At 61.3% G+C, this 26,735-nt stretch overlaps 1 protein-coding gene across 1 annotated transcript; it reads right to left on the reverse strand.

Moving 5' to 3' along the window:
- Positions 1-372: 372 nt before the first annotated feature.
- On the reverse strand, positions 373-25,966 carry PIK3C2B (phosphatidylinositol-4-phosphate 3-kinase catalytic subunit type 2 beta). Its single transcript, XM_058855477.1, has 33 exons — positions 25,907-25,966; positions 19,104-20,027; positions 18,510-18,610; positions 18,108-18,262; positions 17,407-17,527; positions 14,996-15,107; positions 14,092-14,171; positions 13,596-13,659; positions 13,018-13,164; positions 12,628-12,661; positions 10,899-11,094; positions 8,988-9,110; positions 7,970-8,137; positions 7,703-7,814; positions 7,479-7,621; positions 6,342-6,530; positions 6,158-6,251; positions 5,986-6,080; positions 5,342-5,522; positions 4,565-4,672; positions 4,385-4,477; positions 3,905-4,034; positions 3,521-3,657; positions 3,250-3,419; positions 2,789-2,945; positions 2,542-2,651; positions 2,257-2,458; positions 2,045-2,169; positions 1,848-1,965; positions 1,588-1,669; positions 1,374-1,480; positions 1,163-1,291; positions 373-1,081 (listed from the first exon to the last, which is right to left on the reverse strand). Exons 2-33 carry the CDS (start codon positions 19,977-19,979, stop codon positions 893-895), a joined length of 4,848 nt encoding a protein of 1,615 aa, XP_058711460.1. The 5' UTR covers positions 19,980-20,027; positions 25,907-25,966; the 3' UTR covers positions 373-892.
- Between the last annotated feature and the right edge of the window lie 769 nt (positions 25,967-26,735).

Below are 26,735 nucleotides of genomic sequence, written 5' to 3' on the forward strand. Positions count from 1 at the left end.
CGGGGGGACCCCGAACCCACCCGGGGTTGGTGACGGGACGCTTTGGGGACACTTTGGGACACTTTGTGACACTTTGGGGACAGTTTGTGAGCCCCAGGGACAGCGGTGGATGAGGAGCGCACTGGGACAGGAGCTGGAGGATGCTGGGGATTGAGGGAGGCAGATCGCAGACCCCCAGGGCTCGGCGTTCTGGAGGGTGCGGCAGGCAGATGTGTGCCCAGATGTGCAGGCAGAGGGGCAGATGTGCCAGATGTGCCACCCCGTGCCTTTCATCCCTTTTCGTGATCCCATTCCCTTGTTCCAGAGGCAGGAGATTCCCAACTTCCCCTGAGAAGCCACCCCGGCCACCGCCACGCCGCGACCGCCACCAGATCCAATATTTAAAACTTTTAATATAAAGGTTAAAGTTAATTATTCTCGATCCTGAGAAACATTTCGTCCGTTTACGGAGCTGTCGCTGTAAACAAAGCACCACAGGCACCAAGCCCGCACCCGGAGCCGGGTGGCAGGCGGGGAGGACACGGATGTCCCCAGGGCGAGGGGACAGCAAAGGTGGCCGGTAGCCACACGGGACGGGCACCTCGCCACGCCGCTCTCCTTTGGGAGCGAATTCCCCGCGGTGGGAATTGCCCGATTCCTGGGCTGGGGGGGGTCCACACACCCCCCCAACCCCTCCCCACCCCCCTCCACCTCCGCCCCGGTGCTCACGCTACTCGTTATTAAAAAAAAATTAAAATACGGATATCCCAAAGGAAGAAATAACCCCCGAACCGCCCCACGCCCCTCCCGCCCCGCGTTGCTCCCTTGACACAAGGTAAACTTAAAAAAGAAGCCACCTGGGCAGCGCCCTTTTGGGGACACACCCGGGGGTCCCGGGGTGGGTGGGGGGGACTCAGAGGGTGCCGTGGCCGCGGGAGCCCAGGGCGAACCAGCCCATCTTCTCCTGGGCCAGGTCCAAGTCGCGGAGGCGAATTCCCACCTCCCCCAGCAGGATGTTCTCCCAAAATCCCTCCTCGCTCAGCACGCTCAGCCGCAGCTCCCGCTGCTCCAGGTCCCCCCGGGGGATCCCGTCGTACACCAGCTGTGGGACACAACGGGGGACAAACCCTCAGCTGGGGACGCCCGCGGGGACGCCCCAAACCCGTCCCCGTCCCCCCCTTACCATCTCGTTGTAGGTGGGGTTGCAGGTTTTTCGGGCCACTTTGGTTTTCCTCTTGGTGGTTTTTTGGGGGTCGGGCAGCAGGTAGGTCTTGACGTAGGGGTCGGGGTCGTTGCCGTCCTGCAGGGGTGGCTGTGGGGCAGAGTGGGGACAGGCGGTGAGGGCAGGGAGGGGACAGCCCCCTGCCCTGTCCCCGTGCGTGCCGTGCTCCTACCAGCCCTCGGATGTGCATCACCATGATGAAGAGCTTGTTGTTCTTGTAGGAGATGGAGAGCTTCACCTCCCCGCCGACCTTGCCCAGGGATCGAGCCCATGTGGCATCTGGAGAGGGGGGGACAGGAGGGATGGGACGGCTTTGGTGTCACTTCCTGCCGTCACCCCCCAAAATCATCCCCCAAAATCACCCCCCAAAATCATCCCTGCCCCACCTGCCGGCTTCGGGGTCGGGTTGGTTCCAGCCGCCTTCTCATCCCGGGGCAGGGGGTGGAAGAAGGTGTAGATGAGGTCACACTGCGGGGTCAGGAGGTGACATTAGCGGTGACAGCGGTGACAACATCCCCGCCACTCCAAACCGATGCTCTATGTGCGGCACACACTGCTGCTCTAGGAGCTGCATTGTCCCCAAGCGTTTCCCTGGTGGCCCTGGCGCTGTCCCCAGCTCCCCGCAGCCCCCACCCCGTGTCCCCACCTCTGCCACCTCGGGGGCGGCGTGGATCAGGTGCCAGATGTAGCCGTTGAGCTCCTCCTTGCGCCGCTCGGCCACCGCCTCGCCCCGCGGGCGCCCGATGACGAACCTGCTGGGGAAGCTGCGGGGGGACGGACACTCAGGGGGGTCCCGGGGGGTTCTGGGGAGTCCCTGGAGGTCCGGAGGGGCTTCAGGAGTACCTGGGCAGCAGCGAGGAGGGGAAGAGGAGGCGCAGTTTGTTGTGCAGCTCCTGGAACTCCTCGAAGGTGCGCTGCACGAAGGTCACCTCGCTCGGGTTGTCCCTCTGCACCTTCACCACGTAGGTCTGCAGAGAGGTGGGGCCGTGACGTGGGACGGGGCCCCGGGGCACCCCGAGCCCAGCCTGGGCCTGTCCCCAGCTGTCCCCACTCACGTAGCCCTTGCTGGGGTTGAAGACCCTCTCGTGGCGGCAGAGGAAGACGTCGCGGATCCGGCCGGACGTTTTGAGGGTGTGCGTGCGGGGGGCGAAGGACAGCGTGGGCCGGGCGTCCGAGGCCGTGAACTTCATCTGCGCCAGGTTGTGGATGAAGAAGTTGAGCTTGGTGGCCACGCTGCCCAGGCTGGACTCGATCAACCTGCAACGAGGCCGTCGCGTGCTCAGTGCCACCGTCCGAGGGACCCTCCGGCCGCTGCTGGGTCACCCGCCCACGTCCCCTACCTGGTGAAGTAGGTGGTGGCATCGGCATCGGAATCCTGCGGCCTCAGCGCGTCGTAGACGTACTTGAGGTCCTCCAGGTCGGAGAGCTCGGGGATGCCACAGGACAGCATCTGGCAGGGATGGGGACAGTCATGGGGACAGGGATGGGGACAGGGATGGGGACAGGGATGGGGACAGGGATGGGGACAGGGGACAAAGGGACCCCTGTGCCACGCTGAGGGGACTTTTGTGGCCTCCCGGCTCTCACCAGCCCCAGCAGGTTGAGGAAGAGGTGGGTGTGCTTGCGGATCAGGTTGTAGGCCTGGCAGCAGAGGTCCACGAAGTCGTGGAAGCGGCTGGAGGGCTTGTCCCCGCCGTTGATGACGTACGCCATGTCCGAGGTGAAGACGAACGGAGCCCGGTCCCTGCGGAGGGGGACAGGAGGGACAAAGTGAGCAGGGGTGGGGGGTGGGATCAGGAGAGGGAGAGGTCACCCAGCACCAGAACAAGGTCAGGGAGAGGTCACCCACCACCAGGACATGGACAGGGAGAGGTCACCCACCACCAGGACATGGAGAAGGAGAGGTCACCCACCATGAGGACATGGAGAAGGAGAGGTCACCCACCACCAGGACAAGGACAGGGAGAGGTCACCCACCACCAGGACAAGGACAGGGAGCTTCTCCCTCTGCAGGGATGAGGACAGGAGGTCCCAGGGGCCTCTCTCACCTCTTGATGTTGCCGAACATCTGGGCGTGGCCCAGGAACCTGCCGAAATCGATGTGGAACATGTGGCCCGTGGTCTTGAGCATGATGTTGTCGTTGTGCCTGTCACAGATGCCCAGCACGTAGGTGGCCACGCAGCAGCCGGCGCAGGAGTAGATGAAGTTTTCCACGGCCTGTGAGGAAGGAGGGAAGGACAAGGAGAAAGGATGGATACGATGGGAAGCAAGGCTGGTTCCTGGCATGGGGGACACGAGGAGCAGGGATTCCTCCTCACCTTCTCATACTCGTCCTCTTTGGGGTTGTGTTTCTGCAGCCAGTCGGCCAGCGGCCGGTCCTTGAAGGAGCCGGTCACGCCGTGCTCCACCTGGATCTTCCGCAGGGTCTCGGCGTTGGGGATCATCTCCACCATGCCTGGCAGGTGGGACAGTGGGGTGAGACCCTTCCAGCCCCAAGAACCGTGACCCCAACCCCTTTTGTCACCAACCCGAGCATTCCCCACCTGTCACCACTGCGTGACAGGGATGGGATGGTGGCATCACACCCCAGAATGGTGGCATCACACACCAGGATGGTGGCATCACACCCCAGGATGTCCCGAGCCATCCCCAGCCCCACCCAGAGCCCGGTGACCCCTGGGGACACCCAAACTCCATCTCACCTCTCCCACGGCCGGTGGAGAAGCAGCGGAAGATGACCATGCGCATGTCCAGCCCTTCCTGCACCCAGATCTTGTTCATGATGCGGATCATCTGCAGCGTCAGCATGTCCTGCCGCAGGTCATCACCACACTGCCGGGGGACAGCCACCAGAACCATCAGAACCAGGGAAGAACCACCAGAGCTGCCAGAGCCACCAGAGCCACCAGAGCCACCAGAGCCACCAGAGCCAGGGAGGAGCCACCAGAGCCAGGGAGGAGCCACCAGAGCCATCAGAGCCACCAGAGCCGCCAGAGCCACCAGAGCCAGGGAGGAGCCACCAAAACCATCAGAACCAGGGAAGAACCACCAGAGCCACCAGAGCCACCAGAGCCAGGGAGGAGCCACTAGAGCCATCAGAGCCAGGGGAAGAGCCACCAGAGCCCGGAGAATCTTGGAGGGCTGTGCCAGGATTTGGGCATTTCCAAAGGCGCCAGGCTCACCTTGAAGATGACGCGGATGTTCTCCCCGAGCGGATCCACGTTCTGGAAGGAGAGCTTCAACGGGACGGCGTTGGAGTTGAAGTAGGAGCAGTCCTGCCGCGGGAAGGAGGGAGCGGCAGCCGGTCAGGGCGAGCCGGGAGCGGGCAGGAGCCCCCCGAGCCCCCTGGGCCTGGCACTCACCCGGGGCACGATGCCCTTGACCAGCAGGCTGGGGCTGAGCGGCAGCCGGCACGAGCCGTGGGCCTTGAAGAACTGCGCCACGTCCTCCAGCCCCTCGCGCAGGATGCCCTGCGGGGTGGGAATGGGGCGGGATCCATGGGAATGGGATGGGATGGGCAAGGGATGAGGTGGGGATGGGATGGGGATGGGATAGGGTAGGGTGGGATGGGGTAGAGTGACCATGGATGGGGTGGGCATGGATGGGGTGGGGATGGGATGGGATGGGATGGGATGGGATGGGATGGGATGGGATGGGATGGGATGGGATGGGATGGGATGGGATGGGACGGAAGGGAACGGAAGGGAACGGAACGGAACGGGACGGAACGGAACGGAACGGAATGGAATGGAATGGAATGGAATGGAATGGAATGGAATGGAATGGAATGGAATGGAATGGAATGGGATGGGATGGAATGGGATGGAATGGAATGGAATGGAACGGAACGGAACGGAACGGAATGGAATGGAATGGAATGGAATGGAATGGGATGGAATGGAATGGAATGGGCAAGGAACAGGGTGACCATGGGATAGAGAGGGGTGGGCATGGGAAGGGGTTAGCATGGGATGGAGTAGGCACGGAACACAGCAGGCAAAAACCAGCATGGACATGGGATAGGGTAGGAATGTGATGGGACAAAGCCAGCATGGGACGAGGCAGGCATGGGATCGGCAGGATGAGTGTGGGACACGGGGCTGACACCCAGCACCCCCTGCCCCCCTCCCAGCACCCACCTGGCGGGCGGATGGGGCGGCGTCCCGGACCTGCTGCGCCAGCCTGGCCAGCGTGCTGACCAACAGGCACTGCCGGTCAAACTCCTCCCGCAGCCCCTTCCCGCAGCAGCACAGCAGCGCTGCCAGCAGGTACTGGTACCGGATGCTGAACTGCGAGTCCTTGAGGCCATCCTTCAGCAGCCTGCTGGGGACACGCGGGGTCAGAGCAGCCTCGGGGTGCCCCTCAACTTGGGGACATGTGGGGTCAGGACAGGCTCAGGGTGCCTCTCAGCTTGGGGACACACGGGGTCAGGTGAGGGTTAGGGTGCCCCCAGTTTGGGGACACACGGGGTCAGGTGAGGGTCAGGGTCACACCCAGCTTGGGGACACACAGGGTCAGGTGAGGATCAGGGTACCCCCAGTTTGGGGACACACGGGGTCAGGTGAGGGTCAGGGTCACACCCAGCTTGGGGACACACAGGGTCAGGTGAGGGTCAGGGTGCTCCTCAGCTTGGGGACATGTGGGGTCAGGTGAGGGTCAGGGTACCCCCAGTTTGGGGACACACGGGGTCAGGTGAGGGTCAGGGTACCCCCGGTTTGGGGACACACGGGGTCAGGTGAGGGTCAGGGTGCCCCCACCACTCCCAGAGCCCCCCCAAACCCACCAGAAGAAGTAGTGGGTGATCTTCAGGTCACAAATGGCTCTCTTCATGAGGAAGCGCACCAGGGGGCTGTCCAGGTAGCACTCGTACTTCAGGGCCTGCGCAGGGGACAGCGTCACGGGGGCACGGTGGCACCAGCAGGCACCCCATGGCACATCCCGGTGCCACCACCCACCTGCACCAGCTGGGGCAGGTAATCCAGCAGCTCCGTGTCCGAGATGGAGTCAATCCACTGCACGGCCGTCCTCCTCACCTCCTGGTCCGGGAACCTGCAGCCAGGACACGTTCCATGGGGTGACAGCGTCCTTCGGCCAGCGCCACGCGGGCCGGCACGTCCCCACAGCCCACGGGTGGCTTACGTGGCGTGCAGCAGCCCCAGGGCGTCCTGGTGGCCCATGGAGGTCCACTGGCTGAGCAGGGCGTAGATGTCGGGCAGGCAGCCCCAGTCCCAGCTGGGGGCACTGGCCAGCAGCATGGGCAGGGCGCCGGGGGACGCGTGGCAGTGGCAGCGCTTCTCCCACAGCCGCTGCCGGTCCGCATCCGTCAGCCTGCGGGGACACGGGGACAGGGTCAGGGAGGGTGAGGAGGGCTGGGATGGGGGTGGGAGGGTGAGGAGGTGGCACCCCTGTGACCCCAAAAAATGTGGAAGGTTTGGAGGCGGCATCCCTGTGACCCCAAAACACGTAGAAGGTTTGGAGGTGGCACCACTGTGACCCCAAAACATATGGAAGGTTTGGAGGTGGCACCACTGTGACCCCAAAACACGTGGAAGGTTTGGAGGTGGCATCCCTGTGACCCCAAAACACATGGAAGGTTTGGAGGTGGCATCCCTGTGACCCCACTGTGCATGGATTTGAATGGGGCTGGCAGGATTGGGAGGTGGCATTCCCATGTCCCCAAAACACGGCCCTGGAGGGTCGGGGAGGTGACATTCCTGTGCCCCACTGTGCATGGAGACAGCAGGGGGTGGCACGATGTGGAGGTGGCACCCCTGTGCCCTCATCACACGTGGACAGAACGGGGCTGGCAGGATTGGCTGTGTGTCCCCTCTGCCCCCACCGTTTATTGGAACCCCAATAAACCCCCGAGCCCTCCCTGCATCCCCTACCCCTGGAGTGGCTGATGGACAGCAGGACCCTGCTGGGGGACAAGCCAGCACCCCAGGCCCCGTGCCCAGAGGGGACTGAGCTGTCCCTGGCTGTCCCCCTGCCCAGGGACCCCCGAGCCAGCCCCGCTGGCCGAGCACCCCCCGAGCTTTGGGCAGCTGCTGACACCTGATCCCCCCGGACAGCTCGGGCTGGCCGAGGGACCGCTCAGCTGTCCCCAAGGAGAGGGACAGCAGGGAGGGCCGAGCACGGGAGAGCCACCCAGCTCAGGAAAACTCCAGCTTCAGCCCCAGAGGAAGGATCAGCCCCTCAGATGTGCCAGGGCAGCGCTGTGGAGGTGTCACCCGTGTCCCCCCAGCAGGGCAGTGCCATAAATACCGGTTTATTTACCAATAAAGTGATTTTTTCTGCATGGCCTCCCGCAGCTGGCGCTGGTCCTCCTCCCCCAGGCTGCCGAACTCGTACCTGGGGCTGAACTCGGCCGCGGGCGGGTTGGTGAACTTCACCTCGAAGGCTGAGGTGGGGAAGTCGATCTGGGGCAGAGGCAGAGGGTGAGGGGACCCCCAGGTGGAGTTTTGGAGGGGGATTTGTGTCCCTGGAATGCCAGGAGATACCTGCAGGATGACACTGTCAGGCTGGTTGAAGTTTGGGGCGCTCGACCTGGCCCTGGAGTTGTCCTGAGTCGCCGGCCACAAGCCCAGGAGCTTCCGCCCGCAGGTCAGGACCCTGGGAGGGGACAAAGGGTGGCACTGGGGGGGCACTCAGGTGGCACTGGGGGGGCACTCAGGTGGCACTGCTGCTGGTGCTGAGCTGAGGCACTGAGGACCCTGAGGTTTTGGGGACCCCACGACTCTGGGGACCCTCCTGTGCCCCCCACGTACTGCCTGAAGTTGAAGAGGGGGGTGGTGACCCAGCCCAGGGCCTCGGGGACCCGCCGCTGCTTGTTGGCGTCGGAGGAGCCGCCCGGGGGTGGCACGGGCACGGCGAAGAGGGTGACACTGAGCAGGGTCTCCCGGGGCAGCCGGTTCACCTGGACCGGGAAGCAGATCCTGCAGGAGAGAGGCTGGGAATGGGCTCAGGGTTCCAGGGACGGGCTCAGGGTGCCGGGGATGTGATCAGGGTTCCAGGGATGGGCTCAGGGTTCCAGGGATGGGCTCAGGGTGCCGGGGACAGGCTCAGAGTGCCAGGGACGGGCACTCCCAATCTCCTTGGGATGCCCCAGGAGAGCCTGGCCCTACAGACGCCTTTGCTGCTGGCACCGGGGTGTCCCTGGAAGTCCCTGGAAGTCCCTGGAAGTCCCTAGAAGTCCCTAGAAATCCCTGGAAGTCCCTGGAAGTCCCTAGAAGTCCCAGCCACCCCGCAGGTTTGGGGACAGCCAGCTGCTGCTGTCCCAGCCCCGGCTGCGCTCTCCGTGCCCCGAAGGTGACCGCAGGGACAGGGCCCTCCACGCAGAGCCCCGCCGGGCACTGACCTTGCCCCACAACCCGGGGGGACCCGCCTGGGACCCCGGGGCTGGGATTGCTCTCCGCCGCTCCCAGGGAGCTCGGGGTGGCAGCTACATCCCGCGGGAAGGGGCTGGATCCCCGGGATCGCTGCGCTCGCCGCCGTCCCGCCGGGCACCTGTCCTTGGGGGCACCGGCGCCCTCTAAAATTATCCCGTCCCATCCCCACCTCCCCGGGCCGCTCTGGATGCCAGGCGTGGCGAGGGCTCAGCGCTATTTTGGGAGCAGATCCCCTTTCCCGGGGCGGGGTTGCTATTCCCGGGGAGTGACACAAAAACTTCCAACTCCCCCCCCAAAATAAAAAGAGGCGCGGAGAGGAGCAGGGGAGGAGATTGTGAGGATGATGAAGGCAGCGTGGGTGGGCACCGGGACCCCCGTGCCCGCCCCGGGGCCTTACTGCTGGTCCCAAATGATGAGGTGGAAGAGGTATTTGTAGACGTGGGCCTTCCTGGTGAGCAGGGGGCTGCACAGCTCCTTCCCGCCGTGGCTGAGGGAGCACGAGAGGTAGAAATCTTCATAACTGCGGGAAAAACACCAAGTGAGCCGGGTGGGACCAACTGAGCCCCTAAATTCTGTCCCGAGGATGGGAAAGGGGGGTTTACCTGGGCTACCAGAACCCCTAAATCCTGTCCAGAGGTTTGGAAAGGGGTGGGGTTTACCTGGGCTACCAGAACCCCTAAATTCTGTCCAGAGGTTTGGAAAGGGGTGGGGTTTACCTGGGTCACCAGAACCCCTAAATTCTGTCCCGAGGATGGGAAAGGGGGGTTTACCTGGGCTACCAGAACCCCTAAATCCTGTCCCAAGGATGGGAAAGGTGAGGTTTAGCCGGGTAACCAGAACCCCTAAATCCTGTCCCGAGGTTTGGAAAGGGGTGGGTTTTTACCCGGGTCACCAGAACCCCTAAATCCTGTCCAGAGGTTTGGAAAGGGGTGGGTTTTTACCCGGGTCACCAGAACCCCTAAATCCTGTCCAGAGGTTTGGAAAGGGGTGGGTTTTTACCCGGGTCACCAGAACCCCTAAATCCTGCCCCGAGGATGGGAAAGGGGGACAGAACGGGGACATTTCCCCCTCCCCCGATGTCCCCAGCACCATATGGCACGGCGCATTCCGGCACACGGGGGGGGCCCTGCCATGTGGCAGGTGCCGAGCGACAATCCGGGCAGGGCTGCGACAATCCGGGCAGGGCTGCGACAATCCGGGCAGGGCTGCGGGGCGCGGGGGTCAGGGGCTGGCGGCATTTCCCAGGCTCGCCGCTTTGTTCGGAGCCACTCACCAAGGGGAATACATTAAGGACAAGGACAAAGGCGAGGGGTCCCCGGAGGGGCGGCTCTGCCGGCGCCGCTGTCGCCACCCCCCGGTCCCCTCCCGGTCCCCTCCCGGTCCCCCCCGCGCCGGGCACGGGCACGGAGGAGCGGAACAAAGGGGCTGGCGCGGGGCCGCCGCGTGGGGCCATCTGTCACCTCCCCCGGGTGGCGCGGTGGCCTCGGCAGGAGCCAGCCCGGCCCGGCCCGGGCTGCGGCGACATCCCGCCCTGCCTGGCAGTGCCAGCATTCCCGGGAATGTGCTGGGATTTTGGGGTGTCCCAGTGTCCACGTTCCCAGGAATGTGCTGGGATTTTGGGGTGTCCCAGTGCCAGTGATCCGGGAATGTGCTGGGATTTTGGGGTGTCCCAGTGCCCACGTTCCCAGGAACATGATGGGATTTTGGGGTGTCCCAGTGCCAGCATTCCTGGGAATGTGCTGGGATTTTGGGGTATCCCAGTGTCCACGTTCCCAGGAATGTGCTGGGATTTTGGGGTGTCCCAGTGCCAGTGATCTCAGGAACACAATGAGATTTTGGGGTGTCCCAGTGTCAGCGATCCCGGGAATCTGCTGGGATTTTGGGGTGTCCCGGTACCAATGATCTCAGGAACATGATGGGATTTTGGGGTGTCCCAGTGCCAGCTTTTCTGGGAATGTGCTGGGATTTTGGGGTGCCCCAGTGTCCACGTTCCCAGGAATGTGCTGGGATTCTGAGGTGTCTCGGTACCAGTGATCTCAGGAACACGATGGGATTTTGGGGTGTCCCAGGCACACAGCGGGACTTTGCGACATCCCAGGAGCTGGAATTGCTGATCCCTCCCCTCTCCACACATCCCACAATCCACAACCACTCCCTACCCCACCCTCAACCCCCAATATCCCCATTTTACCCCCACTCCCTCCCCGGGGACCCTCAGGCCGCCTCACCCCTTGTCCCCAACATTCCCAGGAATTCCTGGGATATAAACAACGCCTGGAAAGGCGCGGGATAGCGGGGAGCAGCTCACCTGGCGGCCCAGGTGATGGGGATGCGGTGGGTGGCGTAGACAGTGAAGGCCAGCGGGCAGGTGAGCAGCCTCGCCTCCTGCGCCGCGCCCAGCTCGCGGCTCCCGGGCGCGGCCGTCTGGAAATCCGCGTTGAAGGTGCTGCAGTAGAGCTCCACCAGGTTGAGGATGGCGGCCGTCAGGCTCTCCACGATCCTCTCTGCGGGAAAGGCGGATCCGGCGGGTCCCTCAGGGATCTGTGGATCCCTCGGGGATCCGGCGGTTCCTCGGGGAAATGTGGGCAGGGATCCATGAATCCTTCAGGGATCCATCGATCCCTCAGGAAAACATGGACAGGGATCCATCAATCCCTTGGGGAAACATGGACAGGGATCCATCAATCCCTCAGGGATCCATCGATTCCTTGGGGATCTATCAGTTCCTTGGGGATCCATCAATCCCTCAGGGAAACATGGACAGGGATCCATCGATCCCTTGGGGAAACATGGGCAGGGATCCATTGATTCCTCAGGGAAACATGGACAGGGATCCATCAATCCCTCAGGGATCCATTGATTCCTTGGGGATCTATCAATCCCTCAAGGAAACACGGACAGGGATCCATCAGTCCCCCAGGGAAATATGGACAGGGATTCATCAATTCCTCAAGGAAACACGGGCAGGAATCCATTGATCCCTCAGGGATCCATTGATTCCTTGGGGATCCATCAATCCCCCAGGGAAACACAGGCAGGAATCCATTGATCCCTCAGGGAAACATGGACAGGGATCCATCAATCCCTCGGGGATCCATCGATCCCTCAGGGATCCATCGATCCCTCAGGGAAACATGGACAGGTATTCATCAATCCCTCAGGGATCCATTGATTCCTTGGGGATCCATCAATCCCTTGAGGAAACTCGGGCAGTGATCCATCAATACCTCAGGGATCCATTGATTCCTTGGGGATCTATCAATCCCTCGAGGAAACACGGACAGGGATCCATCAATCCCTCAGGGAAACAAGGGCAGGGATTCATCAGTTCCTCAGGGAAACACGGGCAGGAATCCATTGATCCCTCAGGGAAACATGGACAGGGATCCATCAATCCCTCAGGGATACATTGATTCCTCGGGGATCCATCAATCCCCCAGGGAAACACGGGCAGGAATCCATCGATCCCTCAGGGATCCATCGATTCCTTGGGGATCCATCAATCCCTTGAGGAAACACGGACAGGGATCCATCAATCCCTCAGGGAAACATGGACAGGGATCCATCAGTTCCTCAGGGAAACATGGACAGTGATCCATCAATCCCTCAGGGATCCATCAATCCCACAGGGATCCTTCAGTCCCTCAGGGATCCATGAATTCTTCAGGGAAACACGGACAGGGATCCATCAGTTTCTCAGGGAAACATGGACAGGGATCCATAGATCCCTCAGGGATCCATCCCTCAAATCTGGATTTGGGACCCCTGCGCTGCTTCCCGCCCACCCAGGGATGAATTAATGACAGCGGGAATTCCAAACTTCCCGTTTGGAGGAAGGGGAATTCTAGGTTTCCCATTTGGAACTCACTAGGAGCAACAGCACCCCCCAAAATCCTCCTTTTTTTTTAACCAGACCGGTTTCCAACCCGTTTTTTGGCCCGGAGAGTTGAAGGAGGAGGAGGAGGAGGGGTTGGAGATGAAAAGCGCCACGAACTTGAGCCCAGAAAGGGGAGCGGGAGAAGAGAAAGAAGAAATACCTCGATTTTCCCTCTTGGCCAGAACATTTGGATCCTGTGAAGGGAAAGAAAAAAAAACCAAAAAACAAAACGAAACAAAACACACAAAAAAGTGAGAAACCACAAAAAAATTAAAAAAAAAAAAAAAAATGGAGAAATCACATTAAAAAAAAAGAAGAAACCACAAAAAAAAAAAAAAAAAAAGAAAAAAAGAGAAACCACAAGAAACCCCTGAGCTGCAGCCCGGAGCTGCCAAGGCGGATTTTACGTAACCGCCGCGAGCTGCCAGATCCAGGCTGCTCGCGGCTATTCAGGGATTTTCCACGTGGTGGAAAGGAGGGAAAAGAGCCAGATGTGAGGAGTTCCTTTTTCTCCTCGCAGCTCCCGGCCCTGCAGGTGCCCCTGGCTCACCTTCTGGATTTTGGGCTGCATGCGGGACGGGCAGGGCGGCATCTGGTTGAGGGCGGCGGTGATTTCCTGGGATTCCACGGCCGCCAGGGCGTTGCAGATGGCCATGACCGACTGGATCACCCGCTCGGCTTTCAGCGGGAATTCTCCCTGCCAGGGGGAGAGGGGCTGCAATGGGATCTCCCCCCAACAGCCCAGGGATCCAACCCAGGAATGGAGCGATTTGTGCCTCAGTTTCCCGGTTTTCCCCATCTCTTTTGGGTGGATTTTAGGAAAAATGAATTCTCCCCCCTGGAGGGTGTTGGGTGTTGGAAAAGGCTCCCCAGGGATTGGGCATGGCCAGAGCTCCGGGAGAGTTTGGAAAACGCTCCCGGGGGTGCCCAGGGTGGGATTTCGGGGTGTCTGTGCAGGGCCAGGAGTTGGGATTGATAATCCTCATGGATCCATTCCCGCTCCGGATATTCCAGGATTCCTGGCCTTTCTCTGACACAGAATCCCTCGAGGAGAAGGGGAAGGAATCCACAGGAAAGGAAAAGTGACCCCAAAACCCCCCAAACCCCCCAAAGCACCGCTGGCCTCACCTCGGCCGCCAGGAACGCGTCCACCTCGTTGTGGAAGGTGTCGAAGAGGAGGCTCAGGGCCTGCCTGGGGGACAGGGGACAGCGCTCAGCCCCGCCCGAGGGACACCTGGGGACACCTGGGGACAGATCCCCCACCCAGGGGACACCTGGGGACACCTGGGGACAGATCCCCCACCCAGGGGACACCTCGGACACCTGGGGACATGTGGGGACAGATCCACCACCCAGGGGACACGTGGGGACACCCGGGGACAGATCCCCCACCCGGGAGACACCTGGGGACAGTTCCCCCACCCGGGGGACACCTGGGCACAGTTCTGCCACTCAGGGGACACCTGGGGACACATGGGGACAGATCCCCCACCCAGAGAATGCCTGGGGACATCTGGGGACAGTTCTCCCACCTGGGGGACACCTGGGGACATCTGGGGACAGTTCCCCTGGCCAGGGGACATCTGGGGACAGTGCCACCATGTCCCAGCCGTGTCACCAGTACCTGCTGATGGTCTGTTTGAGGGGCCGCTCCTGCAGGTGGATGTGGTGGTTGAGGGTGGAGGGGCTCTGGTCATCGCTGGCCTGGGGACACCGAGAGGCTGAGCGGGGGTGACACCGAGCCCCGGTGACCCAGGGAGGTGACACCAACCCCTCAATGTCCCATGGAGGTGCCATAAACCCCCCAGTGACCCAGGTAGGTGACACCAACCCTTCAATGTCCCAAGGAGATGAATCTAATGCCCAGTGTCCCAAGGAGGTGACACCAAACCCCTGGTGTCCCAGGGAGGTGGCACCAACCCCTCAATGTCCCAAGGAGGTGACATCAAACCCTCAATATCCCAAGGAGGTGACACCAAACCCTCAATATCCCAAGGAGGTGACACCAACCCCTTGGTCCCAGGGAGGTGGCACTGAGCCCTGGTGACCCAGGTAGGTGCCACCAACCCTTCAATGTCCCAAGGAGATGACTCTAATGCCCGGTGCCCCAAGGAGGTGACACCAACCCCTGGTGTCCCAGGGAGGTGGCACCAACCCCTCAATATCCCAAGGAGGTGACACCAAACCCCTGGTGTCCCAGGGAGGTGGCACCAACCCCCCAGTGTCCCAAGGAGGTGACATCAAACCCTCAATGTCCCAAGGAGGTGACACCAACCCCTTGGTCCCAGGGAGGTGGCACTGAGCCCTGGTGACCCAGGTAGGTGCCACCAACCCTTCAATGTCCCAAGGAGATGACTCTAATGCCCGGTGCCCCAAGGAGGTGACACCAACCCCTGGTGTCCCAAGGAGGTGACACCAACCCCTGGTGTCCCAAGGAGGTGACACCAACCCCCCAGTGTCCCAAGGAGGTGACACCAACCCCCGGTGTCCCAGGGAGGTGACACCAATCCCCCGGTGTCCCCACGCACCGTGCGGGCCAGCTCGCTGCGCGCTCCCTTCCTCCGCAGCAGCTGCAGCCGGATGTCGATGTCGAATTTCCTGCAGTGCTGGATGTGCTCGTGGCTGCCCAGCGTGTGTTTGCTGCGGGGACAGGGCCACACGCTCATCCCACATCCCAAAATCCCACCTGGAGTGCCCCAGAATCCCACCTGGAGTGCCCCAAAATCCCGCCTGGAGTGCCCCAAAATCCCTCCTGGAGTGCCCCATCCCAAAATCCCACATCCAGGCTCCCTTGGGATGGGCTCAGAGCGAGGCTGAGCTTCCTGCAGGGCTGGATGAACTTGTGGCTGTCCAACACGAAGGGACATCTCCACAGGCTCATCCCACATCCCAAAATCCCACCTGGACAGCCCCAAAATCCCACCTGGAGTGCCCCAAAATCCCTCCAGGAGTGTCCCATCCCAAAATCCCACCTGGAGTGCCCCAAAATCCTGCCTGGAGTGCCCCAGAATCCCACCTGGAGTGCCCCAAAATCCCGCCTGGAGTGCCCCAAAAATCCCACCTGGAGTGCCCCAAAAATCCCACCTGGAGTGCCCCAAAATCCCGCCAGGAGTGCCCCATCCCAAAATCCCAGCCAGGCCTTGGCTGGCCCCAGGGCGGCCCTGCCTGCACAGGGATTTTGTGGCAGCAGGAAACCCAGAGAATGAGGAATTGTTTTCCCTCCTTCCCCTCCGGAGCCGGGCCCGGCCTGCCAGGACCTGCCCAGGGATCCTCGGGAAGCAGGGCACGGATCCGAGCGGCTGGAGGGGGCTCTGAGAGCGGGACTGGGGTGAATCTTGGAGCTGGGAATGACAGGGAGAACCCTGGAGCTGGGAATGCCATCCTGATTCCCCCATCCAGACCCCCCTGGACCCCTCCAGCCGCACGTTCCTCGCTGGCCTGGATCAATCCCACGGGAATGCCGTGCCAGCGGCTCAGGATGCCGGGCAGAGCTCCGGGGTTTTGGCACTTCCAGCATCTCCTCGGCCATGGGAAGATGTGGGAAGAAAAGATCGGCCACAAAAGGGGCTTTGTGCTCCCAGAGGAGCCGGGAAATCTCCTTGGGGGTCTGCTCCCTGCAGGAAAAGGGGATCATTCCTTTGGGAATGGCTGGATGGAGCCGGCTTGGGAAGCTCCGAGACCCTCAGGGCTGCTGCGGAGAGCTGGGCACACCTGGGCACATCTGGAATGGGCTGTTAGGAGCCACAAGGGCTCAGCACCCAAGGAACAGCTCCTTTGGTAGCCCTGAATCACCTTTGGTGGCCCTGAATCCCTTTTGGTGGCCTTAAATCCCCATCTGGTGGCCCCAAATCCCCTTTGGTAGCCCCAAGTCCCCTTTGGTGGCCACAAATCACATTTGGTGGCCCCAAATCCCCTTTGGTAGCCCTGAATCCCCTTTGGTGGCCCTGAATCCCTTTTGGTGGCCCAAAATCCCCTTTGGTGGCCCCAAATCCTCTTTGGTGGCCCTGAATCCGCTTTGGTGGCCCCAAATCCCCTTTGGTGGCCCTGCAGCCCCTCGGGGCTCCCTCAGAGCCTCTCCTGGTCCCAAGCATTCCCAGCCGTCCCTTTAGATCCCAAACCGGCGGCTCCCGTGGCTCAGCTCCCACGGAATTCCCGCGGCCGGGGCATCTCTCCAGCAGCAGGAGCTGGCTCCAGCCCCGGGAAAGGCCGGGAATGCCGTGGCTGCTGCTTCTCCCTCTGCAGAGAGCTCTCCCAAACCCCCAAACCCCCTGGAAAAACAGAATTCCTCCAGGAAAGGCAGTGAGGGAATGAGGGACGGCTCTTCCCTGCTATTCCTGAGCCCCCCAGATCCCTGTCCCACCTTCTCCCGGGATTTAGGGAGAAGCCAGGCTCCGCTCCTGGACACGGCTTTTACGGAATTCTCCTCCAAAAAGCATTTTTGGCAGCTCCAGGCTTCCCAGCTGGTTTTCCAGGCGCCTGGGGGTCAGCCTGACGGATACCACCGGGAACGACATTCCCAACATGCTGCTCTTGGCAGGAGCAGCTCCAGAGGCAGGAAAAGGAACGGAGAAGCTCCTGCTGTGCTCACCGACATCAAACCTGGGTGTTCATCACACCCTGGAGCACCTGGGATGGATTTTCCCTGGTTTTTCCCAGTTTTTTCTCTGTTTTTCCTTTGACTTTTCTGTTTTTTCCCTGTTTTTCCATGTGTTTTTCCTTGTTTTTCCTGTTTTACCCTGTGTTTTTCCCCCCATTTTCCCCTGTTTTCCCCCCATTTTTCCCTGTGTTTTTCCCTGTTCTGCCCTGCTTTTTCCGTTTTTCCCATTTTTTCCCACTTTTTCCTTTTTCTTCCCCCTTTTTTCTGTTTTTTCCCCATTTTTTCCCTGTTTTCCCCCCGTTTTCCCCCATTTTTATCCCAGTTTTTCCCACGGCCCCTCACTTCTGCAGGAATTCCTCCAGGCCGCAGATTTTGAGCAGGAAATCCTCGACGTCCACGGCGTGCAGCTCGTCGTGGGTGTAGCACAGGGCCTGGTAAATCAGCAGGTCCACGGTGGAGGAGCCTGCGGGGACGGGAATCCTGAATTCCCGAATCCTCGGGAACGGCGGGAATGGGTGGAAATGATGGGAGTGGTGGGAATGGCGGGATTGGGGGAACAGTGGGAATGGCAGGAATGGGAGGAATGCTGGGAATGGTGGGAGTGGTGGGAACAGTGGGAATGGCAGGAATTGGCAGGAATGACAGGAATTCTGGGAATTACGGGATTGGTGGGAACAGTGGGAATGGCGGGAATATGGGGAATGGGAGGAATGGTGGGAGTGGTAGGAATGGTGGGAATACTGGGAATACGGGGAATGCTGGGAACTGTGGGAATGGCGGGATTGGCAGGAATGGTGAGAACTGGAATTGGTGGGAAAAAGCAGGAATGGTGGGAACGGCAGAAATGGCGGGATTGGCGGGAATGGTGGGAACTGTGGAATTGGCGGGAAAAAGCAGGAATGGTGGAAACGGCGGGAATGGCGGGATTGGTGGGAACCAGTTGTGGGATTGGTGGGAATGGCGGGAACAACGGGAATGGAGGGAACAGTAGGACTGGCAGGAATGAGGGAATTCCGGCTGTTCCCGAGGCTGGCGGCCCTCACAGTCGCAGGTGAAGGTCAGCGGCTCCCTCAGGCTGTCGCACACCACCGTCACCTTCAGGCTGACGCCAGCGCCCGGCTGCTCCGCGCTCAGGTTCACCGCGTTCCACACCAGCCCCGTCCCGGAATAATCCTTGGTGCCGGAGCTGGAGCGCAGCCTGGGGGAGCAGGGATGGCTCAGGGATCCTGATGGATTTGGGGGAGTCCCCCCGGCCCAAAAACCACCTGGGTGGCCTTGAACACCCTTTTGGCACCACATGGGCTCAGCACCCTTGGGAACAGCCCCTGTTCGTGGCCCTGAATCCCCTTTTGGTGGCCCTGAATCCCCTTTTGGTGGTCCTGAATCCCCTTTTGGTGGCCCTGCAGCCAGTTTGGGTTGTCCTGCGGGTGTTTTTGGGTACTCACACATCCAGCATGTGACAGAACGCCGCCACCTCCTCGTCCCGCTCCTCGGACACCTCGAAGAGCTCGTAGCCGTTGGCCAAGGAGTGCGGCCGGGGGGCCACCTGTGGGGCAGGGCACGGGCCCGTCACCTGGGGGCCACCGCCAGGGCCACACCCCTGTGGGGATCACCGACCCCGCTGGAGCACCTGTGCCACGCCAGGGCCACCGTGGTGGGGACAGAGGTGGCCCTGCAGCCCTGCAGGGGCCAGCACAGGGGGATTTGCTTTGCCCATGGCTGGGAGACCCTCAGAGCCCCCCAAAAGTGGCCGTTCCCAGGGATATCCCACAGGGAAGAGCGGCAGGATGGGCAGGGACTGTCCCCAGGGGCGGGGGGACACTGCCCACCGCTGTCCCTGCCAGGACAGGTGGCACCACTGTGCCAGGAGGAACAAAGGTGCCTTAACCCGGGAAGCGGCTCTGGGAATCTCTGGGAGCTGGGAACGCCGCGGCCGCTCCATTTGAATTTTCCTAATGAGGTTGTGGCGCTCAGAGAGCTCTGAATTCCCAGCTCCATCCCCACTCCAACTCCAATTCCAGCAGCGGGAAGCCTCTCACCGGCTCCACGGAGATCCTGCGGTTCCTGTTGGGCGCCAGGTTCTTCCTGTTGCCCGCGCGGGGTCCGTAGGTGCGTGGGGGCACCTGGGGGGGCATGGTCTTGCTCCGTGCCACCGGCTTCCCGCTGGATTCCTTCTCCAGGATGCTCCTGCCCTCCTTCCAGCCCCGGGAAGTTTCCCTCAGCACCTCGGACTCATAGGTGGACTTGAGGTTGAGGCAGGTGATGGCGTCCACGCCGTAGGGATCCTCCTGGGAGATGCGGCGCCCCAAAAGCTTGTCCTGAGCCACCGAGAACATGTTGATGTCCCTGGGCTGGCCCTGGCCCTTGGGGGACAGCGGGGACGCCTTCCCCGAGCGCTGGCCGCCCTCGGGACAGCCCCACAGCGGGTGCCGCGGCGGCAGCGGCGGCGGCGAGAGCTTTTTGGGGGAACCGCCGCCGTTGTGGGGCTCGGAGCCGTTGAGGGGCTCCCCAAGGAAATCCCGCTGCGAGCCCTCGAAGATGAACAGGTAATCCCCGCTCAGGGGGCCCTTCCGCCACGGCTGCGGCTCCGGATGGGCCGGGCCAGGCCCGGGTGGCGCTTGGGGACCCTCGGGGACAGCGGGGACGTTGTAGCTGAGCGTGGGGTCGGAGCCCGAGAGCCCCCGCGCCGCTTTGATGCCGGCGCAGCCGTTCCTGTCCACGGGGTCATCCCAGGAGATGAGGGAACGCTCCCGGAGCTGCTCCTTCCTGGCCCGGCTCTCCTCCTTGTCCTGGCGGAGCCGGGATAAGGCGTCGTATTCCATCTGCAGCGCCTCGGCCAGCGCCAGCTCCTTGCGGCTCAGCCCCACCGACTCCAGCGCCGGCCACTGCTCGCCGGGGCCGCGTGGGCCCGACATCCTGCCGGGATCGGGGTCAGGAGAACGGCATCCTGCTGCTCCGGCCTCCTGGGAACGGGAAAGGCAGGGGGTTAACGGATGGGCACCCGCGGATGGCTGGGAATGGGGGAAGAGAGGGATTGATGGATGGGCAGCCATGGAACCTGGGAATGGGGGAAGAGAGGGATTAATGGATGGGCAGCCATGGATTCTGGGAATGGGGAAAGTGAGGGATTAATGGATGGGCAGCCATGGATTCTGGGAATGGGGGAAGAGAGGGATTGATGGATGGGTGCCAATGGATGGCTGGGAATGGGGAAAGTGAGGGATTAATGGATGGGCAGCCATGGAATCTGGGAATGGGGGAAGAGAGGGATTGATGGATGGGCAGCTATGGAACCCGGGAATGGGGAAAGTGAGGGATTAATGGATGGGCAGCCATGGAATCTGGGAATGGGGAATGTGAGGGATTAATGGATGGGTGCCAATGGATGGCTGGGAATGGGGAATGTGAGGGATTAATGGATGGGTGCCCATGGATATTGGGAATGGGGAAATGGAAATGCTGCAGGGGTGGGATGGAATATCCCAAAGTCCTTTCCCACCCATCTGGAATCTCCCGGATAAGGAAGGCCGGGCTGGCGCTGCTGGCTCAGCCCTTCCTCTGTGCCTGGAAAAAGGGAAACGCGCAGGGGCCCAGCAGGGCCAGGGGTAAAAATAAAGACGTGGCTGCAGCTGCTGCTGCTTCCCCTTCCTCGGGAGCCCACGGACACCAGCCAGGGCAGGGGCTGAGCTGGAATCCCGAATCTTTTTCCCCAAGGATAAAATAAACCCCGGATTTGGGGAGGGCAGTGGGATCAGCACCTGCAGCTGGGGCTGAGCCGCCCCAAACCCCACGAGGCTGCCCCAGCATGGTGATTTTAGAAAAATTATCAATGATTTGAGGGGAAAAAAACCAGCCCCTGCCAGCAAATCCAGGGATTTTTAAGGCAGAATGGAAGAGATGGGAAAGGAAGGGATGAGGGGGGCAGCTCCAAGCTTTATTTCAGGAGAGGGAACCAGGAATGGCCTGGGATGGATGGGAAACTTCTGGATCTCACGGATATTCCCCAGCACCCACTCCAGGGACTGCTCAACTCTAAAAATCACCTCCAGTTTTGGGGGTTTTGGGCAGGTTTGGCTCACGGGAGCTCCCATTTTTGGGGTTCAGACCAGGTCTGGCTCCAGTGCCCCCCCAGGCTCTCCTCTGCCCCACACAGGGCTCTGTTGATGCCCCAATTTAGGGTAAAAAAGGGGCCACTCCCCCTTCCCAGTAATGACAATTATTTTACTGGGAGCACTGGGCACCATCCAGTAAAAATTTCCCATTTTGGAGAAAGCAGGAAAATCCTAAATCCCAAAACATCCCAGGCAGGAGAGGCCTGGGACCTCCCCCAGCCCCACAGGTGGCCCCCACACCCCACCCCACTGACCAGTGACCACCTCCCTCCATTCCAGACCGGTCCTGGGGGGGTTTTTGTCACCCCCTGGACACGTTTGGATGGGATATTGGGAATAAATCCCAATCCCAAGGGCCCCCCTGACCCCGAGCTCTTCGGGACCAGATGGTTCCTAACAAGCTCCACAATTCCCGCAGGATTTGTCCCTTCCCGAGTCCCTCTCGGCCCCCCAGCACCAGCTCATCCAGGGATTTTGGTGCTTTCCAGCTGGAAAAACTGGCTCCAGGGGGTGTTGAGAGGTTGGGAATGTTCCCTTCCCTGGCATTTCAGGCCCTGCTGGCAGCTGCGGCTTTTTCCTGGAAAAGCAGAAATCCCAAAAGCTGGAAGCCGAACAGAGGAAAATCTGCTTTTAACCCAAAAGCCATAAACTCAATTTTGTGGCTGACGAAGCCACAGCTCCGTGCTGGTCTCCAAGACAAACATCTGCATCCCGCTGGAGCTCAGAGCCGTGTGTGGGGCTGGAATTGCCACGGGAATGGGGCGGGAATGGGGCAGGAATGGGGTGGGAATGGGGTGGGAATGGGGTGGGAATGGTCACGGGAATGGGGTGGGAATGGGGCAGAAATGGGGTGGGAATGGGGTGGGAATGGGGTGGGAATGGCCACGGGAATGGGGTGGGAATGGCCATGGGAATGGGATGGGAATGAGGTGGGAATGAGGCAGGAATGACGTGGGAATGGCCATGGGAATGGGGCGGGAATGGGGTAGGAATGGGGCTGGAATGGGGTGGGAAATGGGTTCTACCCCATGGAGGAAAGCCTGGCTGAGGGGTCTGACGGCCACCAGGGGATGTCACCTGTGTTGGGGACACTGTGAGCCGGTGTCTCAGCCCCTTCCCATCCCAGAAGGAGCAAGGATTTGGATAATCCTAAGGGAAAGCCCCAGAATTTCCCTCCAAGTGCCGGTCCAGGAGCAGGAAGCGATGCTGGGTCAGAGCCTCCCGCTCCATGGGAATTCCAAGGGAATTTTTACGGTGCCATCGTTAAAGGGACCCATCCTGATCCCAGGAAACGCGGCAGGATCCCATGGGATCCCATGGCAGATCCCTGGCTCCCCCTGAGCTGGGATGGGATCCCAGTGGCTCCTGAAGCATCCCCATCCCTCCCTTCCCCTCCTCAGGATCCTACAGGATCCCATGGCAGATCCCTGGATCCCCCAAACCCAACCCTCTGGAAGCAAAAGAGGCCGGATTTCCCACAGATCCCATCCCAGCAGCCTTTTCCAGGCATCTCCCTTCCCGTTCCCCTCTCTGTGGACAAAAAGCCGAATCCCAGAATCCCGGGGGTTGCACTCCCAGCTTTCCAGAGGGGGTTTGGAGCTGGATCCCCACGCCAGGAGCTGCCAGCAGGATTTTCCAGGAGAGCAGCAGGAAAGGCCTGGATTTTATCCCGATGATCCAGCCCCGCTTCTGACCTGTTTTGGAGGATTTTCCTGCTCCTCCAGCTGATTTTTCTCCTGTGGACAGCCCAGCCCAGCCCGGTCCCAGCTCTCCAGAGGAGGCAGGATGTGGAGCTGGACGGTGCCAAAGGCTTTTCCATCATTTTCCACGGATTTCCACCCTCGGGAGGAAATCCTGCCCTGGAAAGGTTTGGGATGAGAGAATCCCAAATCCCCCGAGCCAAAAAAAGAGGGAGAACCTGGAGGCACCGAGCGAGGGACAGCGGAGGGGACAGCAGGACCAGGCTGGGACTGGGGGGGGGGTGACAGATCCCCCTTTTCCAAGAGAGCTGTGGCACCCCACGGTGTCCCCATGGTGTCCCCATGGTGTCCCCAACCTGCCCCGAGCCCGGAGCCACCTCCTGTCCCTGTCCCCGTGTCACTCCCACGCCAGGACTTTCGGAATCTCTCAGCCTGTCGCCGGTGCCACCGGCCGTGTCCCCCGCGCTTCCTCCCCGCCACCCCAGGGAGGGGCAGCGGGGACAGCAGGGGTTGGAGCCCTAAAAACACCCCGAAAACACAGAAAAAACCACCCCAAAACCACCAGGAAAAACACCCCAAAACCACCCCATGAAACACCTCAAAACTGCCCCAAAAACACCCCATAGAAACCCCCATAAAACACCCCCAAAACAACCACAGAACCCTGAAAACACCCCGAAAACACAGAAAAAACACCCCAAAACCACCCCATAAAACACCTCAAAACTGCCCCAAAAACACCCCATTAAACACCCCATAGAAACCCCCATAAAGCAACCACAGAAAACACCCCCAAACCAGTCCCAAAACACCTCCAAAACGCCCCATGAAACACCCCAAAAACCACCTCAAAAACACCACATAAAACACCCCCAAAACCACCCCCAAAATAACGCAAAAACACTCAAAAAATGCCCCCAAAACACCCCAAAACCCTCCTCAAAACCGCCCCAAAAACATCCTAAAAACCACCCCAAAACGCCTTAAACCCACCCCAAATCGCCCTAAAATCACCCCAAATCCTCCCCCGAGAGCTGCTCCATGTGGAGCACAGCTCGGGAAGCATCCTGGGATGCTCTGGGAAGCAGCAGCAGGATTTGGGATGGATTTGGGATGGATTTGGGATCCCCCGCGCTGCCCATCCCTCATCCCGGCACTCCAGGGCGGCCCCGGGGGATGGATCCCGCTGCTGTATCCATGGAAAACGCTCCAACCCCTCCCCTGTTGCCATGGGGCGCCTCTCCCGGAGCCAGCTGCTCCCACAGGCGAAGTGCCGGGATGCAGGGAGCACATGGATCATCCTGGGGTTCAAGGGAAACTCAGAATTCCCATCCCAGTTTGGAATTGGAAATCCCAAAAAAGGAGCCCGGTCTCGAAAATCGTGGAATAAAATAAAAACACCCTGAGAGGGTTTCATTTCTGGAGCCACAATTGCATCCATCAACCTCAAATCCAGCAAATCCAAACCTCTGGAAGCAAAAAAAAAAGGATTCAGGGAGGACAGGGATCATCCCAGGGATGCAGGAAAAACTGGGATCTTCATCCCGGGGATTCAGGAAGGATCAGGATCATCCCGAACCCTTTTAGGGCCCCATAATCCTCACCAGATCCATCCCAGCCTGGAATGGGAAGCAGCTCCTGGGGCTGCTCATCCTGCAGGATTCCCATGCCAAGGACACAGGCACGGAAAACCGGGATGGGGTTGGGAATGCTCCTGGAGGGATCCCTGAGCCTTTCCAGTCCCTGGCCTTGCACAGCCCTTCCCATCCCGGGGTATCCCTGTGCTCTGGCTGTCACATCCCGGTGAATCCCGGTGAATCCCGGTGAATCCCGGTGAATCCCGGTGAATCCCAGTGAATCCCGGTGAATCCCGGCAGCGCTCCCACACGGAGCACCTGCTCCCGCTGCAGCAGGCAGGGAATGCCCGGCAGCAGGCAAGGAAGGGCCGATCCCCTGGATCCTCTGGATCCTCTGGATCCTCTCCCCAGCCTCCCTCTGGAATTTAGGAGGCCAGGAGGAGGAGCAGGTGCCTGGAGGTGGGGCGGTTATCCCGGGAAATCCGGGATAGGCAGGTTTCCCCATCCCACAGCTCCCTGATATCCCAATCCCTCCCTCTCTGGGAAGGAAGGATTGATTTTCCTGGGAGATCCGGGCTCCAGGCAGGTTTCCCCATCCCACAGCTCCCTGTTATCCCAATCCCTCCCTCTCTGGGAAGGAAGGATTGATTTTCCTGGTCACGCTGGTGCTGGCTGAGCCGGGCCCGGATCCCGGGAACAATCCCAGCCGTGCTCGGCCTCGCACACACAGGCAGGGAATCCATGGAGCTCCCTCTCCCGAGGGGAGCAGCTCCCAAACCTCTGGAATTTGTTATCCAGGAGCGTTCCCGCAGGTTCGGGATCCGCAGGAGCGCAGGGATCCTCACAAGAGCCTCCTGCCCCTAAAACCGTGGGGTTTTAGGGATGGGATGGAGCTGAACCTCACAGCACGGCTGGCCTGTCCCTGTCCCTGTCCCTGTCCCTGTCCCTGTCCCTGTCCCTGTCCCTGTCCCTGTCCCTGTCCCTGTCCCTGTCCCTGTCCCCAGCCCCGATCCCAAGGGTGCCATCCCTCCCCAGGCCAGGCGGGCGGGCAGCAGAGGCTCCAAAACCAAAAACCAAGACCAGAACCATTCCAGGATCTCGTGATCCCCATCCCTTCCCTATTTCTATCCCCCCCGTCCCCTTTGCCCAACTCCTCGGGCACCATTTCATTGTTCCGCTCATCCAAACCCCCCAAATTCCCTCTGCCCGGGGACATTCCGAGCCCCCCATTCCTGGCGAGGGCCAGCCCCGCATCCCCCCCGCCGCTTTTGGGGTTCCGGGAGCAGCACCAGGATGGAGCCGCAGCTTTCGGGAAGCCAACGGGACCCTCATCTCCCCCCCGGGAGGGGAAATTACGGACAAACCAACCCACATCGGAATAGAAAATATCGTTTTTCAGCGGGGCGAGCCGAGCGGAGCCCCTCGCTCCCTCCGCTCCCCGGCGCGGCCCTACCTGCTCCGAGCGGCGGCGGCGGCGGGGCCGGGGATGCGGGAGGAGCCGGAGGGATGCGGGAGGAGCCGGAGGGATGCGGGAGGAGCCGGAGGGAGGCGGGAACATCGCGGCGGAGGCGGCGGACAATGGCGGGCGCAGAGCGGGGCGGTGCGGGGCCATCTCCCGGCCGCGCTCCGCATTGCACGGAGCCCCGGCCGGTGTCCCCCGGTGTCCCCCGAATGTCCCCGGGGTGTCCCGCATTGCACAGAGCCCCGGCCGGTGTCCCCCGGTGTCCCTCTGAATGTCCCCGGGGTGTCCCAGGTCTCCCTCCGCATTGCACAGAGCCCGGGCTGATCCCCCCGCTGTGTCCCCCGCTGTCCCCCGCTGTCCCCCGCTGTCCCCAGGTGTCCCCCGCTGCCCCACGGAACCCCCGGGGTGCTGTCCCCGCATTCCCGCATCCTCCTTCCGTATCCCCGCATCCCTCTCCTGTCCCCGCGCTGTCCCCGGCTCTCCCCATGGAATCCCGGCGCTTCCCCCCTCGTGTCCCCGCATCTCCCCCGCGGGATGGCCTCGCCCTTGTCCCCATCCTCGGGGACATCCCTGCGATTCCCCACTGGGGATGAGGGAATGTGGGAGCTCCTTTGGGACCGGGGTGCCGCTGCTGGTCCCCAGAGCCCCCTGGACACTTTGTCACCGCAGCAGTCCCGGGCTCGGGGGACAGGGGGACACCCCGAGCCGTGCCAGAGGTGCCGGGATGGGTTTTCCCTGTCAGACAGGGATAACGGCATTGCATCCCTGGAATTCTGCTCACCCCGGGAGCCCGCGGGTCGCAGCTGAGAGATTATCCCGG

This window comes from Poecile atricapillus, chromosome 23 (assembly GCF_030490865.1).
Source record: "Poecile atricapillus isolate bPoeAtr1 chromosome 23, bPoeAtr1.hap1, whole genome shotgun sequence".
Taxonomy (NCBI): Eukaryota; Metazoa; Chordata; class Aves; order Passeriformes; family Paridae; genus Poecile; species Poecile atricapillus.

What these genes read in the sequence shown, in the direction of transcription:
- PIK3C2B (XM_058855477.1), bottom strand. Translation starts at nt 19,979, where the DNA reads ATGTCGGGCCCACGCGGCCCCGGCGAGCAGTGGCCGGCGCTGGAGTCG. An exon ending in ACCTGCCCCAGCTGGTGCAG is followed by an intron (nt 6,081 to 6,157) that starts GTGGGTGGTGGC and finishes TCCCCTGCGCAG; the next exon opens with GCCCTGAAGTACGAGTGCTA. An exon ending in GCCACCACCTACTTCACCAG is followed by an intron (nt 2,459 to 2,541) that starts GTAGGGGACGTG and finishes GCCTCGTTGCAG; the next exon opens with GTTGATCGAGTCCAGCCTGG.